The 25176-nt window shown below is 37.8% G+C and overlaps 1 protein-coding gene across 2 annotated transcripts in view; it reads right to left on the reverse strand.

Moving 5' to 3' along the window:
• The window catches only part of Tex11 (testis expressed gene 11), a 220992-nt gene that overhangs the window by 53670 nt on the left and 142146 nt on the right, over nt 1-25176 (reverse strand). For both annotated transcript variants that reach the window (NM_031384.2, NM_001167997.1), the window contains exons 18-20: nt 24209-24333; nt 13802-13887; nt 11441-11497 (exon numbers count right to left, since the gene is read on the reverse strand). In NM_031384.2, coding sequence (NP_113561.2) covers nt 11441-11497; nt 13802-13887; nt 24209-24333 — 268 coding nt within the window. The remainder of the gene's footprint in view (nt 1-11440; nt 11498-13801; nt 13888-24208; nt 24334-25176) is intronic.

Consider the following 25176-nt stretch of genomic DNA (forward strand, 5'->3'; position numbering starts at 1 on the left):
ACCATTTCTAAGTAGGAAACTATACCTGGATTTTATAGTCTTTTTAAAATGCAGGGTCTCTCTTCATAGTCCTGGCTGTCCAGGAACTCATTCTGTAGACTAGGTTGGCCTTGAATTTACAGAGATCTACCTACCTCTGGCCACTGAAGGTGGAAATAGGAGGATCATTGTGAGTTCAAGGCCAGACTGAGCTACACAGTGAGTTCACAGCCACTCTGGGCTACAGAGTGGGACCCTGTCTCAAAAATGTGTTGGATAAAAGCAGCCTGTTAATAAATGGTAGTAAAGAAACTGGATATCCATACATAGAAGAGCAAAACTAGAGCACTGACTCACCGAGTATAAAAACTAACTCAAATGATCAAAAGCTTTAATGTGAAACTTGAAACTATTTCAAGAAAACAGGACAAACACTTCAAAATATTGACACAGGCAATGATTTCTTTGATAGGACTTTAGTAGCTCATTAAAAAGCAAGAATTCATAAATGAGATGGTGTTCAGTTAAAAGGCTTCTGCATAACAAAAGAAATAATCTAGTCAAAAAATAGCCTACAGATAGAAGAAAAATCCATTAGCTAATCCTATGGTAAGGGACTAATATCCAGAATGCATAAATAATTTTGAAGTGACACTGGAAGAGTAAATACTAGAATCAATTAAATTGGCAAATGGTCTGAAAAGACACTTTCCAAATGAGTAAGTACAAATGACCAATAAATAGAAGAAAAATACATAGTATTATCAAGCCATCAAGGAAATGCAAATTATAGCTACATCAAGGTTGCATGTCTCCCCCACTAGAATGGTTTTTATAGAAATGAAACTAAAAAGCAATAACAAGTACTGCCAAGGATGTGGAGAAAAATGAACACCTACACTCCGTTGGTGGGAATAAAAATTAGCTCAGCCATCTCTAAATCAGTAGAGAGGTTCTTTTAAATATTAGAAATAAAACTGCTATCTGATCAAGGTATGTCATTCCTGGGTATCTGAAAGAAATAAAATTAACACACAAGGAAATATCTGCACACTCATATTTATGGCTAGTCACAATAAGCAAGATATAGAACCAGCCTAGATGTTCATGAACAAATGAATGGATAAAAATTGTGTCTGTCTATCAATCAATCTATCTATCTATCTATACATACATACATACACACACACACATATACAATATTACACAAACAAACACACTCCCTATATAATGGGAGTCGATGCATTTACTAGACTAATACTGCTGTCTGAATCTGGTTCAGCAGAGTGGCTAAATCTCATGCTCATTCTTAAAAATAGATTTTTTTTTGTTAAAAATGGAGAAAAGGAGAAATAGAACATTGAGAGAGAACCCTAATGAAAACTGGGCTTAATGTGACACTGTATCGGCTTAGGTCCCTTAGTTGTAATATCTGTATTTATCTGGTAAAGTATATTGATGATGGAGGCTGATTATAGGTAAATAGGGAGAATGGATATTTGAAAAATCTCTGTACTGTCTTCTCAATTTTGCTGTAAACCTAAAACTATTCACTAAAAAGCAGTGAGGGAGTGAGTTATCCCAGCCCAGAAAGACAAACACTGCATGTGTACTCTCATCTGTGGTTCCTAGCTCCCAATCCTCAGTGTGAGTATAACACAGAGGGACCTCAGAAACCAGGAAAGTATAAAGAATCAGTAGGTGGGAGAGAGATGCTTGAAATGGAAATACGAAGATGCAGGTGATATGAAGTGGGAAACATTAAAAAAAAAAAAAAAGAGGTGGCTCCAGATCTGTAGGAAGTCAGTTAATACAGACAGAGGAGGGAGAAGGAACAAATAATATGAGAGCTATGTGATAAAGCCTCAAAGAATCATCTTATTTTATATTTACCTAAAATTATATATAATACATATAAGTATGTGTTTATATGTACATGTATCTAGATAGATAGATACATGTACATAGAAAACATATATGTTATATATACATGTATATATGTCCATATGTCCTAAAGGAAGTTAAGCCATGTGGGCTACCAATGTTCCCTAAAAGAAACATAGACTAACAAAAACTCTAGTACCAGAAACGAGAAACCTTCCTTTGAATGGTTGGTCAGCATAGTCCAGGTGACTCTCAAAACTAGGCTATCCATGTAGCCCTTGGTGGCCTCTCAGCTGGATCTAACCTGAAAGCCTCTTTTCTGCACTCTAGTTTCCATGGTGACAGAAAAATATACAAGCTGCCAATGGAGGGAAGCAATTAAACAGTCCTCCCCAGGTGCAATAGCTATGAACTATAACAAGGTATTACCAGCAGGGCAAGGTGTGTGCAAAACTGCAGTAAGTGGCACTCACACATTTGAGGTAACTTACAGCTGTGTAATTGGACTTAGAGCTCATTTGATAAGGAAGAAAATCTTGCCTGGAACTTGTTTCTGGGGCCAGTGTGGTCCAGAACCTTGGAAAAAAAGCTTCTACTGCCACTCTGCTAGGCCAGCATAATTCCTAACTACATTAATAATCTTATCCTGATACCCACAGATGAGTGCAGCTACCATCCCTCATCAAAGAAGCCTCTCTTCATAGAAGATGGAGACCATCACAGAAGACCACAACAGGGCACAAAGCAGAAATCAATAGATCATATGATACCAAGCCCAGGGAATACGTCTATATTATAGCTTCTACATCTTGCTTAGGGAACATCAGGGAAAAGCAGGAAGAAAGATTGCTAAAGAGCCACATCACCAGGAAGTCTGTCATGAAACAATCTCTCGTAGAAATGGCTACATAAACAATGACAATATCAATGGATATAATGATGTAATGGGGGGAATTTTTCAGGCTCTCACCTTTAAACCAAGAACCACAGGTTCCTAATGACTGCTGGGGGGAGGAGAATCAGCCTCTAAAGGAAAACTTAGGGGTTCTTTGGAAAGTCAGTTGGATGGTGTTTTGCTGGGGCAAACATGTGATAGAACATTTCATTAAAGTGGGCACAGGTGTAAAAGGCTAAGGCAGAGTCATGAAGGAATGTTTCGCTGATGCAAACACAGGAGAGGATGTTCTGCTAAGGCAAGCATGTGAAAGGACATGTGATGAAGGATTCTTTGCTAACAACATGCATGTACTGGTCTGCCTCATATAGCATAGTTGAGCTAAATTTATTGGGACTCCATGGAGAGAAACACACCAAAAAACTTCTGGTGGTGTGCTGCAGTTTGTTGCCACTTCAGTGGACTCAGGCTGACTGGATGCATGTGCTGAGGCAAGGCCTGTGCTAAGGCAAGGCACATGGAGGACACATGATATTTGGAGGGTATAAATAGGACTCCACAGAATGACGGAGACAGAGCTTGGCTTGCTGGTACAGCAAGCTGGTACACTTCAACACTTGTGGGTCTCTACTCTTCACTTATCTTTGCTCCCCTGAGAGAGGCACAGTAGAAAACTTCTCCTGATGTTCCTCTTGGTCCCTCCTGCTGACACAAGCTGAGGCTGAGGCCTGGCTGTCTGTACTAGGTCATGTCACCGCTGTGCTAACCTGACTCTACCAAACTGGACTGCTGGTGTATCCCTGGAGTGTTTGCAAGTGGATTGAGTGGCTGCTGCCGGCTGACCTGTAAATTGATGAACTGCTTGCTCCAAAGAACCTTTCTAAACCTTTCCACTTCCCTGTATCCTTTCTTTTCCACTACCTCTGGTGGTTGGTAGACTAGAAGGGAAGTTAAAGTTAAGAACCATCATTAAAAATAGCACTTGAGAAAATTAAAGTTACAAGCCTCTCCCAGACCCAAAAGGACATGCATAAATTACAGGGATGAAAATAGAGAGGAGCCTGAGGAAAAGAAGGTGCAGCGACAGACCCAAAGTGGGATCCAGCTCAAAGGGAGGTCCCAAGGCCTGACACTATTACTGAGGCTATGGAGTGCTCACAGAAAAGGATCTATCATGAATGCCCTCTGAAAGACCCAACAAGCAGCTGAAAGAGTCAGATGCAGATATTTGCACCCAACCAATGGACAGAAGCCTCTGACCCCTGTTGTTGAATTAGGGGAGGCTGAAAGAAGCTAAGGAGAAGGGCAATCCTGTAGGAGGACCAGCAGTCTCACCTAATCTGGACCCCCGAGATCTTTCAAACACTGGACCATCAAAGAGACAGCATACACAGCTGATATGAGGCCACCAACACACATACAGTAGAGGACTTCCGGGTCTGTGTTCATTCAGAGATGATGCACCTAACCCTCAAGAGACTGGAGGCCCCAGGGAGTTTAGAAGTCAGGTGGGGTAGGGGGTGGGGCATCCATGTGGAATTGGGGTCGGGTGGGGAGGAAGGTGGATGGGGAGGGGTGGGGAATGGAATATGGAGTGAAAAAAATGAATTACAAATAAAATGAAATTTAAAAAAATAGGACTTGAGCAAATTAAAGTTACAAGCCTCCCCCAGAGATAAGCATCCTTATTGGTTATCCAATGGAGTGTGGTCAGCCCTGAAAACATATACACACAAACAATACAAGCAGACTCAGCAGGTTGTACTCATACATATTTGTGCATGCTCACACATATGCATGTATGTATGTGTGTAATCAGTATAATCAAAGAAAAGGAGGCTATCAACTTAGAATGGGGAAGCATAGGAGAGTTGAAAGCATGGTACTTGGGAGGGGCTGGACGGAAGAAAAGTGATGTAATCTATTTCAATTAAGAACATATTTAAGAAAAAAATTAAAAATAAACATAAGTGGGAAAAATGCAGTAACTGATCAGATATAGTGGTGCATGTCTTTAATCCCAGCACTCCAGAGGCATAGGCATGCAGATCTCTTTTCAAGGGTGCCTAGACTACTCAGTGAGTTCCAGGCTAGTCATGCAAGGCTACATACTGAGACCTTGTCTCAAAACTAAACAAAAACAGTTAACTATTTTCAAAGATAAAAAACTATGGGAGTGGTATTTTAGGAGAGAGTAACAGGAGATGAAGAAAATCAAAGTATGTGATATACATGCATCATAATGTCATAATGGAACTTATTGTTTTCTGATGTATATATATACTAATAAAAATCAATTACGTTGGTTCCAACACTGGGAGTGACTGGGACCAGTGAGACCCAGGAACGCAGGAACTCCACCAGACCAAATGGCATGGGTTCCTTCTGGTCTGTATGGGCCGTATCCCTGAGCAGACCTTGGACACAAACTCTGCAGCCAGTCCCACAACACCCAGAGGAAGCAGGTGCTCCAACACTCCCAGGATCCCAGGAGCTTGTTCACACCAGGATCTCAGGGTCCCAAAGGCAGCTTGACTCCCAGGAGCTCTGACACACCAGGACCTCAGGATCTCAGGATCCTGGAATCACAGGATCACAGAAACAGCTTGACTCTGAGGAGTTGTGACACAACCAGGATCACAGTAAGGACAGGCTCCAGTCAAAGATAGTGAGGCAGGTAGCACTAGAGATAATCAGATGTCAGGAGGCAATCGTAAGAACATAAGCAACAGAAATCAAGGTTACTTTGGCATCATCAGAACCCGATTCTCCCACCATAGCATGTCTTGGATACACTATCACACCGGAAAAGCAAGATTCAGATCTAAAATCACTTTTCATGATGATGACAGAGGGCTTTAAGAAGGATATAAATAACCCCCTTAGAGAAATACAGGAGAACACAGGTAAACAGCTAGAAGCCCTTAAAGAGAAAACACAAAAATCCTTTAAAGAATTACAGGAAAACACAACCAAACAGATGAAGGAATTGAACAAAACCATCTAATACCTAAAAATGAAAATAGAAACAATAAAGAAATCACAAAGGTGGAAACAGCCCTGGATATAGAAAACCTAGGAAAGAGATCAGGAGTCATAGATGCAAGCATCACCAACAGAATATAAGAGATAGAAGAGAGAATCTCAGGTGTAGAAGATACTATAGAAAATATTGACACAGTCAAAGAAAATGTAAAAAGCAAAAAGCCCCTAACCCAAACCATCCAGGAAATCCAGGACAGAATGAAAAGGCCAAACCTAAAGTAATAGGTATAGAAGAGAGCAAAGATTCCCAACTTAAAGGGCCAGTAAATATCTTCAACAAAATTATAGAAGAAAACTTCCCTAACCTAAAGAAAGAGATGCCCATGAACATACAAGAAGCCTATAGAACTCCAAAGAGACTGGACCAAAAAAGAAATTCCTCCTGTCACATAATAATCAAAACGCCAAATGCACTGAATAAATTACAAAGAATATTAAAAGCAGTAAGGGAAAAAGGTCAAGTAACATATAAAGGCAGGTCTATTAGAATTACTCCAGACTTCTCACCAGAGACTATGAAAGCTAGAAGATCCTGGGCAGATGTCATACAGACCCTAAGAGAACACAAATGCCATCCCAGGCTACTATACCCAGTAAAACTATTAATTACCATAGACAGAGAAAACAAGATATTTCATGACAAAACCAAATTTACACAATATGTTTCCACAGATCAAGCCCTACAAAGGATAATAGATGGAAAACACCAACACAAAGAGTGAAACTACACCCTAGGAAAAGCAAGAAAGTAATCTTTCAACAAACCTACACAAACATAATTCCACCTCTAACAACAAAAACAGGAAGGCACAATCACTTTTCCTTAATATGTCTTAATATGAAAATTAATATTACCACCATATCCTAATCAATTGAAATTCAAAGATGAGGAATTAGAAATGTGTTGGCTGTCATCCAGTGGTCTCATTAATTTGGTAACTGGAGAAATAGGTCCAATATTGTACAGTCCATATACACTTTCTGCTTGTTTGTACATGACAGGGTCTTGCTGTGTGCCACATAATGATCTTGAAATCATGCTTCTCCTATCTCAGCCTCTCTATTAATAGGATTGTTTATTTGATGTTTTTACACTATACTATGGTTTTCAAAACAGCTTACATATTTAAAAATTATTTATACAGTCAAAGGAAATGTAGACAATTAATTTGGCAGGTGGCTTGTAAGAGAACAAATAAGAGTGAGACTAAATGTTTTGCTTGATATTGATAATTATTGTATCAATTTTGAAGAAGAGGACCTTATAAGTTACTCTTTTTCTGAGATGAAGGCTTTTTTTCCCATTTTTTATTAGGTATTTAGCTCATTTACATTTCCAATGCTATACCAAAAGTCCCCCATATCCACCCACCCCCCACTCCCCTGCCCACCCACTCCCCCTTTTTAGCCCTGGTGTTCCCCTGTACTGGGGCATATAAAGTTTGCAAGTCCAATGGGCCTCTCTTTCCAGTGATGGCCGACTAGGCCATGAAACTCAAGAAGAATGAAGACTGAGATGAAGGCTTTTTAATACCATCACAGCCAATGAACCAGAATCTTACCCTCACCTAACATCTGTGCCACCCTCCAAGCAGAACCATTGTTCATTGAAACAGTTGATGAATGACTTCATGGGTAGACCATCTTAATACACACACCATTTCTTAAATGAATGTAACCCGTTCCCTACAGGCTGAGAATGAAGACAATCACTCAAGTCAAAGAGCTTTGACCATGGCAGGAAATCTGTATCCAAATAATCGTGCCTACAATTCATTCCTTGGTGCAGCAGAACTGTCAACTCTTAGCTTAGCTACAATGGGGGTAACATCCTTTGGTGATGTGAGGGACATTGAAGTACAGCCTTATTACAATGAACTCCAATATCTAAAAGTTGTTCTTTCTTTGGGTTTGTACCACAATAAGAGCCAAGATTTTAAAGCTTTACTAAAAACAAAACAAACAAACAAAAAGACTTTATCTATTTATGTTCATTTACTAACATGTGCATCGTTTTAGATGGGTATAAAATATATATTGTACTGAATATAATAAAAAATTAGTTCAATTAAAGAAAAGATATAAAAAAGAACTATTTCCCCAGATTGGGCGTGCAGCTTTCCATTGTATTTTAGGAGATGTTTTATTATAGGAGGTGTCTTGTGTATGCGTTACTTTTATCACATGAAAAGGCACCGATTTAAAAAATCAATTGTTGTTATTTCAAAAGTCTGTTTTAAGCCAATAAAAGTAAAAAGTAAAAACTTCAAATACAAAAGAAAAACCTAAAATGAGCATTGAACAGAATAGACAGCCATTTGTCTCAAACAGAGGAACAAATATGGATGAGTTCAAGCCCAGCCTAAACAACAGAGCAAGATCTCATCACATACACACAGGTACACACAAACCTACACCCAAACCAGGCAATTTCAGGAAGTAGCATTATTTAATACAGCCTGTGCTTTCTTGGGGACAAAAAAAAAAAAAAAAAAAAAAAAAAAAAAGAAAGGATCTGGGAAAAGCTGGGAAAGATGAATGATGAAAATACATTATATGTATTTGAAGTTCTAAAGGAATGATTTTTAAAAGTCAATTATAAACTACCACAGTATTATTAGACGAGTTGTTACACGTCTGTTATCATGTGCCTGTTATCATAGCACAATGGAGGCCAAGGAAAGAGGATTGCTGGTTTCAGGCCAGCCTGTGGCAATGTAGTGACACTGCATTTTAAACAAAATAAAAGAATGAACTAAAGTAAAACATCAAAAAAAAAAAAAAAGAAAACTTTTACCAGTTTGAATTTAAACTAAGCTAAAGTTGACTTCACTAATTTAATTCAGTGGCTATATAGAACCCAAACTGTTTTAAATAACTAAGCACACAATTTACACACAGATACTGTGTGCTGGATAGTATTATTTTAACTTGACACAAGCTAGAGTTATCTGAAAGGAGAGAACCTCTATTGAGAAAACACCTCCATAAGATCTGGTTGTAACGCTTTTCCTTAATTTGTAATTAATGGGAGAAGGCCCAGACCATTGTGGGTGGTGCCACCCCTGGGCTGGTGATTCTGAGTTCTATAAGAAAGCAGGCTGAGCAAATCATGAGAAGCCAGCACCCCCACTTGGGCCTCTGCATCAGTTCCTTCCTTCAGGTTCATGACCTGCTTAAGTTCCTGTCCTGACCTCCTTCAATGATGATCAATGATAATGGAAGAATAAGTCGAATCGACCCTATCCTCCCAAAGTTGCTTTTTAGCTATGGTGTTTCATCACAGCAAAAGAAACCAAACAGGATGCACTGTTAATCTAAAACAATAGAAATATTAAAACAGAAAATAATGGAAAGCTCTGGAGTCCAGTTTTTGTGGTTTACAGAGGAGAAATATAGCTTAGAAAAATTAACTATGTTCTCATTGTCCAAGGCAAACAATCAAAATTAAGTGGAAGAACACAGTAAAATCCAATTCCCTTGGATATCTCAATTGAATTAGGTGCTTTAAAATTTCTTTACTAGTTTGTTGAATTTTATCAAATGCTGACCTCTACCGGAAAAATCCTAGGTGTTCTGAATTACTGTACATATTTGGAAGTAATAATATATGGCCTAATGTGTAACGATGTATTATTAATTCATACAATACCCTCTCCCTTTACTTGTTTCCAAATCAGAATTAACATATGGGGTTTGACTGTGTGCTAGACTTACATGGACTGTGAAGAGTTTTTAAGTCCCATGTCGAAGAGCTTGTAAAGCAGTAATTAATAACTAGAATGAAATATCTTCCGGAAGTCTTGGACATTTGAATACTTGGTCCCAGCAGGTGGCTGTGTGGAGAATTAGGTGGTGTGGTCTTTCAGAAGGAAGCATGCCAATGGGGAGAACGCTGAGGTTTCAAACCACTCACACCATCGTGAGTGTACTCTGCTCCCTCTCTGTGGTTTGAGATGCGAGTTCGCCGCCGCTGCTCTCACTGTCTGTTACCTCCACTCTGCCACAATGGACTCTAACCCTCTGGATCTTAAGCACTAAATAAATACTTACTTCTTTAAGTTGTGTTGGTCATGGTGTTTTATCCCAGTAATGGAAAATGTAAGACACAAGATATTCAGTCTCTTAAATACACTGGATGGCAATTATGTCAGTTGCAAAGATAAATACAAATACCCCCAGCCTTCAAGGGACTCTAACAATATGGCAGCTATTAAAGTTTAGTTCTGAAATTCCTCACTTCCTACTCCTTAGAAATAATTTTATAGGGGCTAGAGAGATGGCTCAGTGGCTAAGAGCACTGACTGCTCTTCCAGAGGTCCTGAGTTCAATTCCCAGCAACCACATGGTGGTTCACAACCATCTGTAGTGGGATGCAATGCCCTCATGTGTGTCTGAAGACAGCAAGTTTACTCACATATATAGATTAATAAAATATATTTTATTGCTGATAATTTCAAAGATGACCCAATGTTAAAAGACAAGTTATGTTTAGTTCCCATATGCCTATAACCCAGCTTCAACAATTATTAACTCATCCATCACTGTAAATCTGCAACTACTTCTCCAGTATTATTTTGAAGAAGTTTCCAGATATCACATCATTACACCTATACGTATTTCAAGGATGCATCTCCTGGAGATAGAGAATATTTTTTTAGAACGATATAACCATTACCACTATCGTGCTGTCTAAAATGAATGGCAAAATTCTAAGTAGCTCGTATTCTTTAGATTGAGTTCACTTCTATTTGATTGATAAAGTCTGTGAAGAAAAAAGTGAATTTCACAATGCATACCTGAGCAAATGGTGTTATAAAAAACAATTTAGAATTCCAAGTTATCTCAATGATTAGTATTTCTCCAAAATTTAGTCAATAACATAGTGCTACCAGCTGTAAAGACTGGAAACAAAACACGCAGTAGATGCAGTCTATTACAGAGCTTCTAATAGAATGCAGAGTTAGATGCCATTTTCTGAAAGCTAGATTTAACCAAGAACTTGAGCAGAGTTTTCTCTCAATTCATCAGGAAGTAGTGAGTTTTATGAATGAAAACTTGGTGACAAAATCCTTCCATGTATAGTTAAGTTCTTGATATCTTATACCATAATAACTGTAAGAAGAAATGTGTTCCTATAGTCCTAGCTAAGATAATAGAGAAGAAGAGTCAACAACAGTTCACTACATTTTTGTTCTTTGTGAGTTTCTATTGAGTTTACCGTTAACAGGGAATAGATATAATGAAATCAGGTCATATGTAAGATTTGAGGACTTATGTATGGGCTGCTAAGTACTCTTACTTGGTGTATATTCACTTACAGAATGATTCCCCAAAGGGTTGCATTTTTTTTACCTTTTATACATATTAATTCACAGAGTAATTAAAGAAACTCCATGAGGCATACACTGGCATTTCATTTTACAGATGGAAAAACTGAAGGAGAGAAATGATAAGAAAGTTATCTAATCTACATATCTCATAGATAATTATACAAAATACGAATCAAGGAAGAGTGGTTCAAAATCTATATTAGTTTCATCCACTACACAATGTATCTTTAAATATAAGCTTTCTATTTAAAGCTACAATAATTTTTCTAATGGTAAATACATCATTTCTCTAGAAATAACTTACTTATATTCAGATTCTGGCATATGAAAAGCTTGTGGAAGAATAATCCGCATGAGACACCTGTGTAAAAAGCAATAGAGAATATAATTCTTACGGTTGAGAACGCAGCTTACCGGTAGAGTACCTGCCAACTTGACACAAAAACTGGAACTATCTGAAGAGAGGAACCACAACTGAGAAGATGCCTCTGTAAGATCTGGCTATAAGGCATTTTCTTAATTAGTGATTGATGGGGGAGGGACCAACCCATTGTGCATGAGGCCAGCCCTGGGCTGGTGGTCCTGGGTTATATAAGAAAGCAGGCTGAGTAGACCTTGGGGATCAAGTTAGTAAGCAGCATTCTTCAATGTTCTCTGCTTGAGTGCCTGCCTTCAGATCCTGCTTCCTTCCTTCAGTGAGGAAGTCTGACTGGGAAGCATAAACCAAATAATCCCTTTCTCCCTCAAGTTACTTTTGGCCATGATGTTTCATCACAGCAATAGAAAGTAATCCAGGATAGAGGCCCTGGTTTCCATCCCCAGCATTGTGCACAAGGAATTAAGGGATGCAAAGAGACAGGGAAGGAGGGAAGGAGAGAAAGAGGGAGAAAAGGAAGCAGGAAGAGAGAGAATAAGAGTTAAAGCAAGAGCAAGGAAGTGAAAAGGACTCTTAAGAAGAAATATGTTGAAGTTATTATTCCAATTTATTAACTATGATTATCCCAAGATGCAAAAATGAGAAAAAGAGGGGGAAATTAGTCTTACTTGTAGATCTTGGTATTGCTTTAAAGTTTGCAATAAAAACATAAATTTTATGATTTTGGATATAAAATTTAATAAAACAATTTTAAAACAAAATTATTATTTATAATAAGCTATTTAACAATTCCAAGTTCATATCAGAAGAGAAACATCAAGTATGGTATACAACTCTTTATATTTTTTGCTGCAGGAAACCTATAACTGGTTTTTTAGTCTTACAGAAGAACCACAAAACTTTGAAAGGATTTGGAAGCATTACTACAAAATGATATGATAAAGTAATTGATAATTTCAAACCTGAATGTGCTTTTTAATGAAATACTATCTGAGTCTGCGACAGTCGTACACTACTGCCCTGTAATCTCAGTGCTTGGGAGTCTGAGGCAAGAGGGTTTTGAGGTTAAGGTTAGTATGGGATACAAAGTATGATCCTGTTCATAAAATAATAAAACAATAAAATAAAATAAAAATTAAGATAATAAAATAAAATGAAGTAAAGGAGCCAGAAGCTCGTGTGTGGCAGTGCATGACAGTATACAGGAGAGAAAAGCATCAAGTTCAAGAGCAGTTCCAGGCTAAGCAGAATTGTACTATGAGTCCTGGAGTTGTTGCTTGTCTGGCATGGATGAAGCCTCAGGTTCTATTCCCAATGGTGAGGGAAAAATCGATGATTTAAGAAAAAGAAATGCCATGTGTTCTGAATGATTTTAGATATTTGATTGAATGCATGCTGATACCTCAATTTCTGACAGAAATAATTCTGTCAATTCTACATCCCATTAGAAGCACTGCCTGAAGTAGGTTGATTAGCAGTACAACAGATCTAATATCCTTTGGCTTCTTATTTTTCTCAGTCACAACTATAGTGTCACCATGTCCCAATTTGACTCTTAGTATTACATGTGAAAGAGTCCCTTCTAACAAATGATTTTCCTTTCTACAAAGAAAGAAGGGGGAAACAAGGTTCAACCACTAACCTTTGCTTTTGCTTTTAAATTGTTTTATTTATTTACACCCAGCCATTTCTCCCTCTGTCCCCCTTCTCACAGCTCCTCATCCCATTCTTCCTCCCTCTTGCCTCCAAGAGGGTGCTTCTCTCACAGGACTTCCCCTTCCCTTGGGCCTCAAGTCTCTGGAGGATTAAGCACATTGTTTCCCACTGAAGTCAGGCCAGCCAATCCTCTGCAATATATGTGCCAGGGGCCACGGGTCAGCCTGTGTATGCTGCCTGGTTGGTGGCTCAGTCTCTGAGAGCTCCCAGGGGTCTGGGTTAGTTGAGACTGTTCAACTTGGGATTCATCTCATGAGCAGGCACCAAATCCTGACACTATTACTGATGCCATGATGTGCTTACAGATAAGAGCCTAGCATGGCTGTGCTAAGGCTACCAGCAGCTGACTGAGACACACACAGATACTTATACCCAGTCGTTGGACTGATGTTGGGGAGCCCTATGGTTGAATTAGGGGAAGGATTGAAGAAGCTGAAGGGGAGGCCGACCTGAGAATCTTTGTTACTGGTTCTTAATGGCTTTGATATCATCAGCACTATCTTGGCAGTTTGCAAAATAAGAGTAAGAAGAGCAGAGAAATCTTTACATGTCCACAAATTACAAATTTCTTACTTTAAACCTCCAAGTACTTCTTTTGGGTCTTTTGAAAGTTGACATAAATATTCCAAAGCTCTTTCTGCCACAAATTGCTGTCCATTCTAGAAGGAACAAACATAATATGTTAAATGACACAAATCTATAAAGAAAGTAATGCTCTATGCCTATTACAAAGAAATATATTCGGTTTTTAGAACTATCTAATACTGTAGAATGAAGCTATAATTCATTGACATAAAGAAACAGGTTCATTTTATCCTCAGAAACTCAACTTCTGTTTTTCTTGTGTTCATTCTTTGGCTCTTTTTATTCTGTTTCTTTTGTCTTGTCTCAATTTGTTTATTTTTGTTTTATCTTATTGTACTGTATTTTTTATTATTTTTTTATATGTCTGTTTTCTTTTTCTTTTTTTAAACATAGCTCACTATTTTAAATTTATTTTTGTTCTTTCAGTAATCCTGCACACATCCCCATGTGTCTTCTAACCATGTTTTTTGTTTGCTAGAACTAACGGCTCATACATAGCTTTGGGCTCCTATTAGTACTCATTTCTTCCACCCAAAATAACTGCTTTTGTTCCTTAATCATTAAAAGCATCCTGAACACTTATGCATCTGCTTCATAAAGGTGCCTTTTAATAGTATTTATCACATTTTATTTCACAAAAGCATTCTGCATTGGTAATCTCTACTTTTGGTTCAGACTCCTCTCATTACACCTTCTGGAAGCCCCTGCCATGTCTACAGTAGCTCTCCTCTGAGTAGGTGGGGCCCCCTGGATATCAAGCCTCTGTGAGGCTAAGCACCACCTTTTCTACTGAGGTCAGACAAGGCAGCACAGCTAGAAGAACATACCCCACCGAAAGGAGATGCCTCTTTTCTAAGGAGAGTCAAAAAGGGTGTGGATCCAGATTCGAGGGGAGTAGGGAGGAACTGGGAGAACTAGGGGGAGGGAAAATGGTGATGAGAATGAACTGCATGCAAACAATCTGTGTTCAATGAAAAAAAGAAAGAAAAAGAAACTCATAGCTTCCCAGCTACAAGCACAGCCCTGCTAAGTCTCCTTATTTTTGTTTTTTTTTAACAGTAACCAAAAGAACCCCAGATTGTTTCCAGTATGCCAATACCTTAAAGGGCTTTGTATATTCGCCCTTTATTTCCTTTTCTCATTTCTCACAGCTCCTCCAACCCTTTTATTATACACATTTAAGTTTGGTACATTATCAAAAAGGTCTTATCTCTGAGATCTCTTCTCTAAAAGTTCCCTCCATGTTATTTCTGCAATGGAAATGTAGGTTTCATCCACGGATACTGCTTACATGGGAAACTTCTCAAGTGCCAATTGATTTTGCTTTCATTACCTTCTTACCTTGGAGTCAGAGTATGTGTCTTCATTTTTCAGTTCCATTTTTGTATTATTCTCACCCTTTCTTCCCTAAAAGCCACCACTTTAAATTTCTTGTCATCAGACTATATCCCTTATTATCCCCATGATCTCTATATTTCTTACTGCTGCCATGGTCTCTATAACCTTTATTGTTGCCATGGTTCCTATATCCTTTATTGTTGCCATGGTCACTATTTCCCTTGTTTCTATGGTTCCTAGGTAATTTCATTTACTGGTGTATTCACTACTGCTAAGCTATTTTATCCAACCCCCCCTTCTCCCTCATCTCTCAGCATTTTCAATGCATAGATGGATGATCTTCCTAATATTCTAGCCTTTCAATGACTTAAATTCTATTCCATTACTAATAATTACAACAATTTCATGCTGGCATAAACTGCTCTAAAGGGTTTTAAAATTTTTAAACTACAAACTGGTGAAGTCACTATGAAAATCTGTGTGGTAGTTCCTCAGAAACCTAGAAACAGATTTGTTCAGCTGCACAACTTCTCAGCATATTTCCAAAAACTCCTATAGCTTACTACAGAGATACTTGCACATCTATGGTTATTGCAGCTTTATTCACAATAGCCAGGAAATGGAAACAGCCTAGATGTTCATCAACTGATCAATCGGTAATGGAATATGAGACATATACACAATGGATTCCTATTCAGCTATAAAGAGAAATGAAATTTTCAGGTAAATAGATATAGCTGGAAAATATACTGAGTGGGGTGACTCAGATTTAGAAAAACAAATGTCATATGCTTTCTCTTATTTGGGAATCTTGGGTGTGAATCTTTAGGTTTGAATGTTTAACCTGAAATAATCATAAAAGAGTGGAAAGTAGAAAGAGACCATTTGGGAAGGTGGTGAGAAAATACTCTCTCGAAAGGTGGCTAGTTGACATAGGTGATTGAAGAGGGTAAATGAAAAGTTGGGGGAGACTCAACTGGAGGATTAATATAGAGGGGGAGAAAAGGATAAATGATGTTTGAAAGAAAAAACCATAAGAAAAGTATTTTATAGGCTTACTTAAAATTACAATTTTTAATGTAATTACCTCTACATGGCAAGATAATGCTCCCACAAGAGCCAATGATTAACAAATTCCCCCAGTGCTAAGTATGGGATACTTCCCTTCAATTGTTGGCCAAGGGGTCTAAGAGACCCCATCAAACAATGTAGGCTATTGTCTACTGCAATTGGTCTCTTGTCAGAACATGAACATAAAGACCCCACTGATGCAGACACCACACTTTGGACCACAGGAATAGAAGAAATCAAGCTGGTACTGACCTGGAAGCTAATTGACTGAGGGCTACCACCAATACTGTTGAAAGTTACTATGTAAACTGCCAAGGAAAAAATTACCAAGAGTCTTACATAGCTATGAAGCCTAAGAATCACAATGGGATCAGCAAGACATCTACAATGGTGCAAAAGTGATACTTGTATTTTGACGCAACAAACAACTGTCTAATTGGACCTAAAGTCCACCTCAGTAGGAGGGAACTCATACCTAGTACTGTAAACCTAGCCAAGAACCCATAGCTGGAGAGGTTAAAGGCCTTCTGGTGATTTGACTAAGAAGTCACCAACATCCTTAGGCATTTGAATACTTGGTTTCCCATTGGTGATGCTGTTTGGAGACAGAAGATGTGGCCTTCCTTGGTCCTGTGAAGAGGACCAGTATAGAGGAATGCCAGGGACAGGAAGCAGAATCTGGTGGGTTGGTGAGAGGGGGAGGGGATGGGGATTTTCAGAGGGGAAACCAGGAAAGGGAATAGCATTTGAAATATAAATAAAGCCAGGCGGTGGTGGCGCATGCCTTTAATCCCAGCACTTGGGAGACAGAGGTAGGTGGATTTCTGAGTTCGAGGCCAGCCTGGTCTACAGAGTGAGTTCCAGGACAGCCAGGGCTATACAGAGAAACCTTGTCTCGAAAAGCCAAAAAAAATGTAAATAAAGAAAATATCTAATTTTAAAAATACAGCATTGAAAAATTTAAGAAAGTCATGCCCTATAAAATCACCAGGGAATGAATTTAATTAATAACAAATCTAATAAAAAGTAGCAGACTTGCTGTGCAAACTTTAACAACAACAACAACAACTACAAAGATTTGGCCTTGCTGGAGCATCTGACGTTTCCAAAGCCACTTGCTACTATTATAAATGTCTATTAGTCTTTTGCCGGATATACTTTGGTTTCCAATTTTCTGTTTTTGAGGGTTTTTTTCTTGTTTGTTTATTTTTCAGTTTTTCTTTTTGTTACTTGGTTTTTAAAGAGAGAAAGAAATAAAGGGCATGGATTTGGGTGGGGATGGGAAGAGTAGGGTCTGGGAACAGTTGAAAGCTGGGGAAAACATGATCAGACTATATTGTATGAAAATGGTTTCAATTTTAAAAGGCAAAAAAAAAAATTGTGAGCCCTCAGCTTGTTGTTCCCCACAGCATGCCTGCTGCTAGCCTTCCCTTTCATGATGGAAACGGACTCTCATCACTCTGGGAGCTATAAGCTCGAAATAAACCCTGCCTTCTATAACTTGTCATGGTATTTTATCACAGGAACAGAAAAAGAACTAATACATGTCAAAAGGAGTACTTAGCACTACCATATTACTAAAGAAACAGAGTTTCTACTGCCTTCTAAATACTCATCCTTATGACCTAAGATGAGTGAAGCTCTCACATCTCATCCAAAAAGCTTCTCTTGTGTTTTTCAGTAGATGTAGACTATTAGATCTATAATTGGTTAAAAGGCAGACAGAATGTGACTATGGGGTGTTCAGTGCTAAATGGGACAACAAACATCACACCCTCTAAACCTAAGGCTTGGGAAAAATTGTGGAACAGTAGGCAGAAATATTGTAAGAATCTAAGGACTGGAATGGCAGCTCTATGATAGGTCCCCCGCCCCCGAAGGACAGAAATGTAGCTCCCATGAACAATCAACAATATGGTTGCCTGTATAAAATCATAAAGTTAACACCAATTCATCTCTCTCTCTCTCTCTCTCTCTCTCTCTCTTTCTCTCTCTCTCTCTCTCTCTCTCTCTCTCTCTCTCTGACAAAAGACCCCAATCCTAAGGATTCATCTCCAAATACCTGCAAATAAGGGCAACATCAGTCTCTAGGTTTTGTACATGCATACATAGACTACACACATGACTAAGAGGTCACGAATTTAACAGGGTGTGACTGGAGATAAAGGAGGAGTTGGAAGCAGGAAGAGGGTGAAAAGTATGAAAATACAGTGTAATCATGTATGAAATCCTAAATAACAAAAAAATAAATTTATAAAAAGAGCACATGGAGTTGGGAGGAAAAAGAGGGGGAAATGGAGGGGAAGAAAGGAAGGTGGATTTGGTGAAAGCACATATGCATATTTCAATTCTCAAACTAAAAAATTAATAAGAAAATTTAATAGAATAAAATCATTTTGCTTAAACAAAGTGGATATTGGAGTACTTGCAACCTCAACTACAGAAATTTGTGCTAAGCAGTCCAGAATAAGATTTGCCTTATTGGAAAGTAGTAGACTATTACTTAACAACTTTTATAAAAATGTAACATCTTTTCAGTAATAGATTATCTCTTCCTCTTCCTCCTCCCTGTTCATTAAGGCTCCCCTTATGTTCTTCATCCTGGCGCGAACTCACTACGTAGCTCAGACTAGTTTCAACTTTGTGATTGATCTCTTTGCAGGGATGAACATTAAAGGAAATTACAAATTCATGTAGTGACTACTTGTCAACTTCTTTTAGTGTGAATTTCAACTGAGGTATAGTTGACTGTTTCACTATTTAATTTGGTGGCCAAATAGAACAACCCAAGTGTGGTGTCTTTAGCAATGATCTAGTTCTGGCAGGCAAAAAATGATGTTGGCACTAACCTGTATTGTTCTGGGGGATTCTATAGTCTTCTTTACCAACAGCTCATAGGGAGGTATCCCAAACCTGGTACTGAGACTTTCATTTAATTTGGCTTCTGGGAGGAGCATTAGCCACCCATGCAAGATGCCTGTACTCATTTCCATTAACTTATAAAATGGTAGGGTTTCACAGGACTTTCTCACCCATCTTTAGTTTTGGTTAATTCTTTCCCCGATGTCCTGATCCTCACCCCATTTCCCTCCTCTGCCTTCATATCACATGTATCCTGCTAATCTCCTTCCTTGAGGTTTCTCTTTCCTGTTCACATCTAATAGCCTCTTTCTAGCATTTTACCTCCACAGACACTCCAGTTTAAACATACCAGTGGAAGAATTCTAAGGTATGGTCTGCATAGGAGGGAGAACACTTGATTATCTATTTGGGCCTAGATATCCTAACACAGTAAAATTGTTTTCAGTTCCACTTTCCTGAAATTTCATTTTCATTTATAGTTGAATAAAAATTCCATTGTATATATGTACTACAACTTCATTATCAGTTCATTTATCGATAGACACCTAGGCTGTTTACATTTTTAGAATAATGAGAATAATTCCATTTTCTGACCACTCTCTTAACTATCTATGCATTCTCTCTACTACTGAGTACAGCAATCCTGCAGTAAAACCTCCAACACATTGATGCTTCCAACTTTTCACTGCATCTCAGTCACTTAATGTCTTCTAATACACCCACTAAAAACTCTAGGATTCATTATAATTACTCTACTTTTACTGACAGTTTTCATTCATTGTATTCATTTTATAAAGTCTAGTTAAGTCCAATTTTGCACTGACTTACTTTTGCTCTTTCATTCATTAAACAGAATTCAGAGGCTGTGTAAAATTATACAATTATTTGCTTTCTTTTTGAACACCATCAAATGAGTCTTAATGCTATTGGCAAGCACACAATGCTTCCTTAGTCATTCACTTCCTGCCTTCATGAATGATTGGTTTATACTTTATACTGTCTTTAAATCTCATTCTCTCATATATACATATACATACATATATATATATATATATATATATATATATATATCCCCTAATGTCATCACTTGACAGAAAGTCTAAGCGAAAGGAAAAGACAATCCATTAAAGGAGAATGAAAGACAGTGACTGAATAAAACAGAACTAAAACCTAATTACAGTTCAAAGAATAGTCAACTGTATTGATTACTGATGATAGTAAAATATGATGAGGACTAAGATTTAACCATTGCAATATACAGAACCAGGTCACCATGACATTAAGAGGAACAACTTGGTGTGCTCTCTGAACAAAGCTTGACAGGAGAAAAAGTTTAGGAGATATGGAAGAGTAAGTATCGACATTTCAGAGGAGTTTTGTTACCAAAACCCAGAAAATAAATTAGGTAGTAGTTGGTAAGAAAATGGTACAGACAGTTTTTTTTTTTTTAAAGTTTCTGATCATTGAATAGGATGAGAGGATATTTACAAGCTATGGAATTAATTCAGTAAAGAAAACACAATGGTACCAGGTGATTTCAGAAGCAAGTGTCTAAATTGAGAGGTTGGCTTTAGAAAGGAGTGTGTGCAGTTTACCCACAACAATCGTTGAAAAGATAAAATATATACAGTATGATCCCTGTACAGAGAGGTAGTAGTAGGAATTCATGGAAGTTCTCTTCAACAGTTCTTTGGGTTTTAGAAACTAGAATACGTACGTATTCACTGTGGAGGGTAAATTTTATGAATGGCTACAGTTGTAGTTTAAAGGTAAAATACCTCCCCTAGGTTCATATGTTTGAATATTTAGTTCCCATTTGGTAGTGCTGTGTGGAAAAGTTAAGGAAACTCTAGAGGGTAAAGCCTTGAGAGAGGAAGCATGTCACTGGGGGCAGGCCTCCAGGCTTTTAGTCCAGCCCCACTTCATGCTCTGTCATTTCTGGATACTGACACAATGGGACTGGCTGGCCTGTGTTCCTACCACCACTCCTTCCCCAGTATGATGGACTCACTCGGGAGTTGTAAGCCCAAGCAACTCTTTCATCCTTAAGTCACTTTTGTACTATATTTATCACAGCAACAGGAAATGAAAGGAATACAGATTGAGAGATAAGGTATCTTATTCTAAAAGAGAAAGTATTGTTGTACCTCCTTAGCATCTCTTGTCTAGCCTGTAATCCTAAAATTGGATTATCATTGTCTCCTATTCTGTCTCTAATTTCTCCCTATTCAGCTCCCCAGAAACAGAAATTACATTCCCAAACCATGGCTTGTGATTCTGTTTCCTGTTTGGATTTTGTGTGTTTTGAGATAAAATCTGACCTAAAAATACTTACCTTCCTGTCTACAGGCTATGAACACCACTCCTGCCTTCAACATATTGCTTTTTATATAAACTACCAATGAAATTTTCTTGTTTACAAAATAAGTACTATACAATCAAGCCACAGATCCCAATTCCCTTTATCTTATATTGTTTCTCTATAGCATTATTTGAATGTTCAAGTCACTATATTAGGTACAAGATCAAGAAATAAATCCTTTATCACTCTAACCAAACTATCTCACAAGCCAAGCCAAGCACACTATTTTCCCCCTATTTTATCTATATCATCTCATCCTTTAAAATATTTTCTTACATATCCAAATACTAGCCTTTTTTCAAAGCTCAACTTAAGTTTTCTCCCTATTCTAGAGATTTCCCAGTTCAATCCAGGCCTCACAGCTTGTCCTCCTGCTCTGATTTTCAGTGATTCTTAATCTACAGATTAATTATTTTGTTTTGTTCTACGTGCTGTTTAATAATGCCAATGTACGTTTTGTCCATTCAAACTAACTTGAGAACTCTATTTCAAGATCATAGACCAACAACTTACCCAAAGTAGTTTCTAAACATAATTTAGACCATAGACTTGGATACTGATAAACAAGGTAAACAGAATCTCTAAAGGAAGAAAATTATTGGACACCAATATGGGGTATGTTTGTACAGAATGGAAAGAAACAGAAAGTGAGAGTAAAAAAAGTCTAAAAATTTAATTTGACATAAAAAATAGAAAAGTAGTAGTAGAATCATAGAAATGAAGTTTTACGTACAACCTTGTTTTTTTTTAAGAGAAAAAAATCAGAAACTAAAGTATTTTAAATATGATCAAGAGTCATAGCCTAGGGGGCTAGAAAGATGGCTCAGCATTTAAGAACAATGGCAGCTCTTCCAGAGGACCAGGGTTCACCTCCCAGCACCCTCATGATGGCTCACAAACATCTGTAAGTCCAGTTCCAGGGGTAACAGGCACACAGGCAGTACATGTACATATCTGCAGGCAAAACACTCATACATAGAAAATAAAAAAATTAAATCTTTTTTAAAAGAGTCAAAACGTTTATAAATCACATTTTCAGTCATTTTAGTTAATTTTTATAATAGTCCCAGAAACATTATCTTTATTTGCAAGTGGTGATATTAAGATTTTTAAAAGTTAGGTATTTATTAAATTTAGAGAGGGGAGGAGGTATGGGATGTGGAATATTCAGAGGGTGGACTGGGAGGGTGATAAAGTCTGGAAAAAATTTATAAAATTCATAGAAATTTCAAAAAGAAATTTAAAATTATATAAATTTAATAATTAATATTATTAAATAATAAAAATAACTCAAATAATTGAATAAATTATTAAACATAAAATAAAAATAAAAATAAATTTATATAAATATAATATATAAATGAATGTACAAATGAAAAGGAGAGTGTGTCTCAGAGTAAAAAGTTAAAAGAGGAATAGGGATATTATTTTTGTGGTAGAGTACTTGCCTCCCATGTATGGGACCAATACTCTATATTTAGACTAAAAGTTTCCGAGTTGCTCTTGAAGCTTTTTGAATTCTGTATGTTATTAAGACCAAAATTTTACAAGTAAAAACAGATGTATTTATTAAACTAAAATTGATGTTTTGCACCTATAAAAGAAAAGATATAGGTAGGTTGTTGGTATTTTGTCTAGGCTCCGCCCCACAGTTACCTGGCAAAAGCCAGGTGTGCCTGACTCACTATAATGGGGCTGCTCGCCCCCTCCTCACTCTCTTGCTCTTGCTCCCTTTTTCTCTCCTTGTACTCCTACTCCTTACCCCCTCTCCCTATTCCCCTCCTCTTCCCTCTCTCCAAGTACTCATGGCTGACCTCTATTCCTCTACTCTTTCTCTCTGCCTTTCTCTGCCTCTACTATCCTCTCAGTTCTCCTCCCTATGTTCTGAATAAACTCTATTCTATACTATACCATCCTGTGGCTGCTCCCTCAAAGGGAAGGGATGCCCCAGTATAAGCCCAGAGAGGCACCCCCTTCCCCCTCACCATACTGCACACCCACCAACCATATTCCTTCTCTCTCCTTATATTTTTTATAAAACACAAAACTAGTCATAGTAGTAACCCACATCTTTACTCCCAGTAAAGGCAGAGACTGGTAGATCTCTATGAGCTCAAAGCCAGCCTGGTCTATATAGTAAGTTCTAGACTAGCCAGAGCTGCAGAGTGAGAATACTACCACCAAGCCCGAAAAAAAAGAAAGAAAGAAAGAAAGAAAGAAAGACCACAAATGTTTAAACCATTTCATTTAGTTTAAACTATTTCATTTAAATTGATGAGAAATGTAAATTTCAAAGCAGATACATATTTATTCGCATGGTGTGATATACTCCATACCCTACCTTTTCAGAGTTGGGATCTAACATGGAGCCTTGTGCATGCTAGGCAAATGCTCTACTAGGAGCTATATTCTCTGCCTGAAATAACATTTTTAAAATCTTTTATTTTAAAATATCATTACTATCATAATCATCATTGTCATCATTATTATTAGTGTGTGTATGTGCGTGTTTGTGTATGTATGTATGTTCGGTGGAGATCAGAGGACAACTATGTCAAGTAAGTTCTCTCCTTCCACCTTTATGTGGGCTTAGGGAGTTAAAGGTTCAGGTCACCGAGATTGTACCAATTGCCCTTATCTTAGTGGTCCTAGAGCTTCGTTTAAAATTAGTGTTTTGCTATGTTTATTTTTGTTTATTTTAAACACAAATCTGTTTCCTCAAAAAGGGAAAGAGTATAATATAATAGTAGATGCTTTGTTACCTCTAGAGCAAAATCTATAGATAAACTTAGGATTGTGAGAGTTGAAACTCCAGCTTCAATTAGTCCACGATCTTCTGATTCTCCATCCATTAATGATTTCTTTAAAGCACTGACCACCTGTAAAGCTGAAACAAACAATAAAAATGTGAGACATTTTCATCAAAGATAATAGTTATGGTTATTTCACAATGAATTTTGAATCATCTTAAGAATATCTGTATCATTAGAAAGATAAAATGCATTAATTAAGTCATATGAATTAATAAACCACCAAGAAGGATATGAATAGTAGAAAAATGTCTAATTAAACATCAAAGCCACCTCCCCCACACCGGGAGGCCAGAGTCTGAGCTTGATCATTGCTAATTTGCAACTGAAAAAAGTACCTGGACTTCCCCAAAGAAACTTTTATCCTGTTGTTTTTCAACTGTCTCGATTTTGTTTTCCAAGCAGGTCAGTCTCTCCTTACAGCCTGATTTCAGCAAGCGTGCAGCCTCGCCTCCAGCAAGTGCAGGTGGCAGAAACTCATCAATATGAAGAAGCATTTTAAGTATATATTGTGGCTTTGGTCTGATTTGGGAATAAGGTGTGCTATGAGGTCCGGTCAGCCAATGATGGGCAACCAGATTTCGGAACTATATCAATCTAAGACAGAGGTATATGACAAGAGGCCGTGGTTTGTTAATAATACACCACAGAGCCATGTTTGTGTAAAATAAACACAAAGAAGCTGCATGTATACTCCTTGACAGATAAGAATAGTTCGGGAAAATCTGAGATTTCCCAAGCCAGGTGCGGCCGCCAGCCACAATAACTCCCAGGCAGGACTATGGAGCATAAAGAAATTTTATGTCTCAGTCCAGCTATTTTTATTATATACTCAGGGAGGAATTGTAGCCTCCCTGAAGCAGGCTGGTGCAGACCTTGTTGCCACTGAGGTGGGGCCACCTGCGGTGTAGCTTTCTGAC

This window comes from Mus musculus, chromosome X (genome assembly GCF_000001635.26).
Source record: "Mus musculus strain C57BL/6J chromosome X, GRCm38.p6 C57BL/6J".
Classification (NCBI taxonomy): domain Eukaryota; kingdom Metazoa; phylum Chordata; class Mammalia; order Rodentia; family Muridae; genus Mus; species Mus musculus.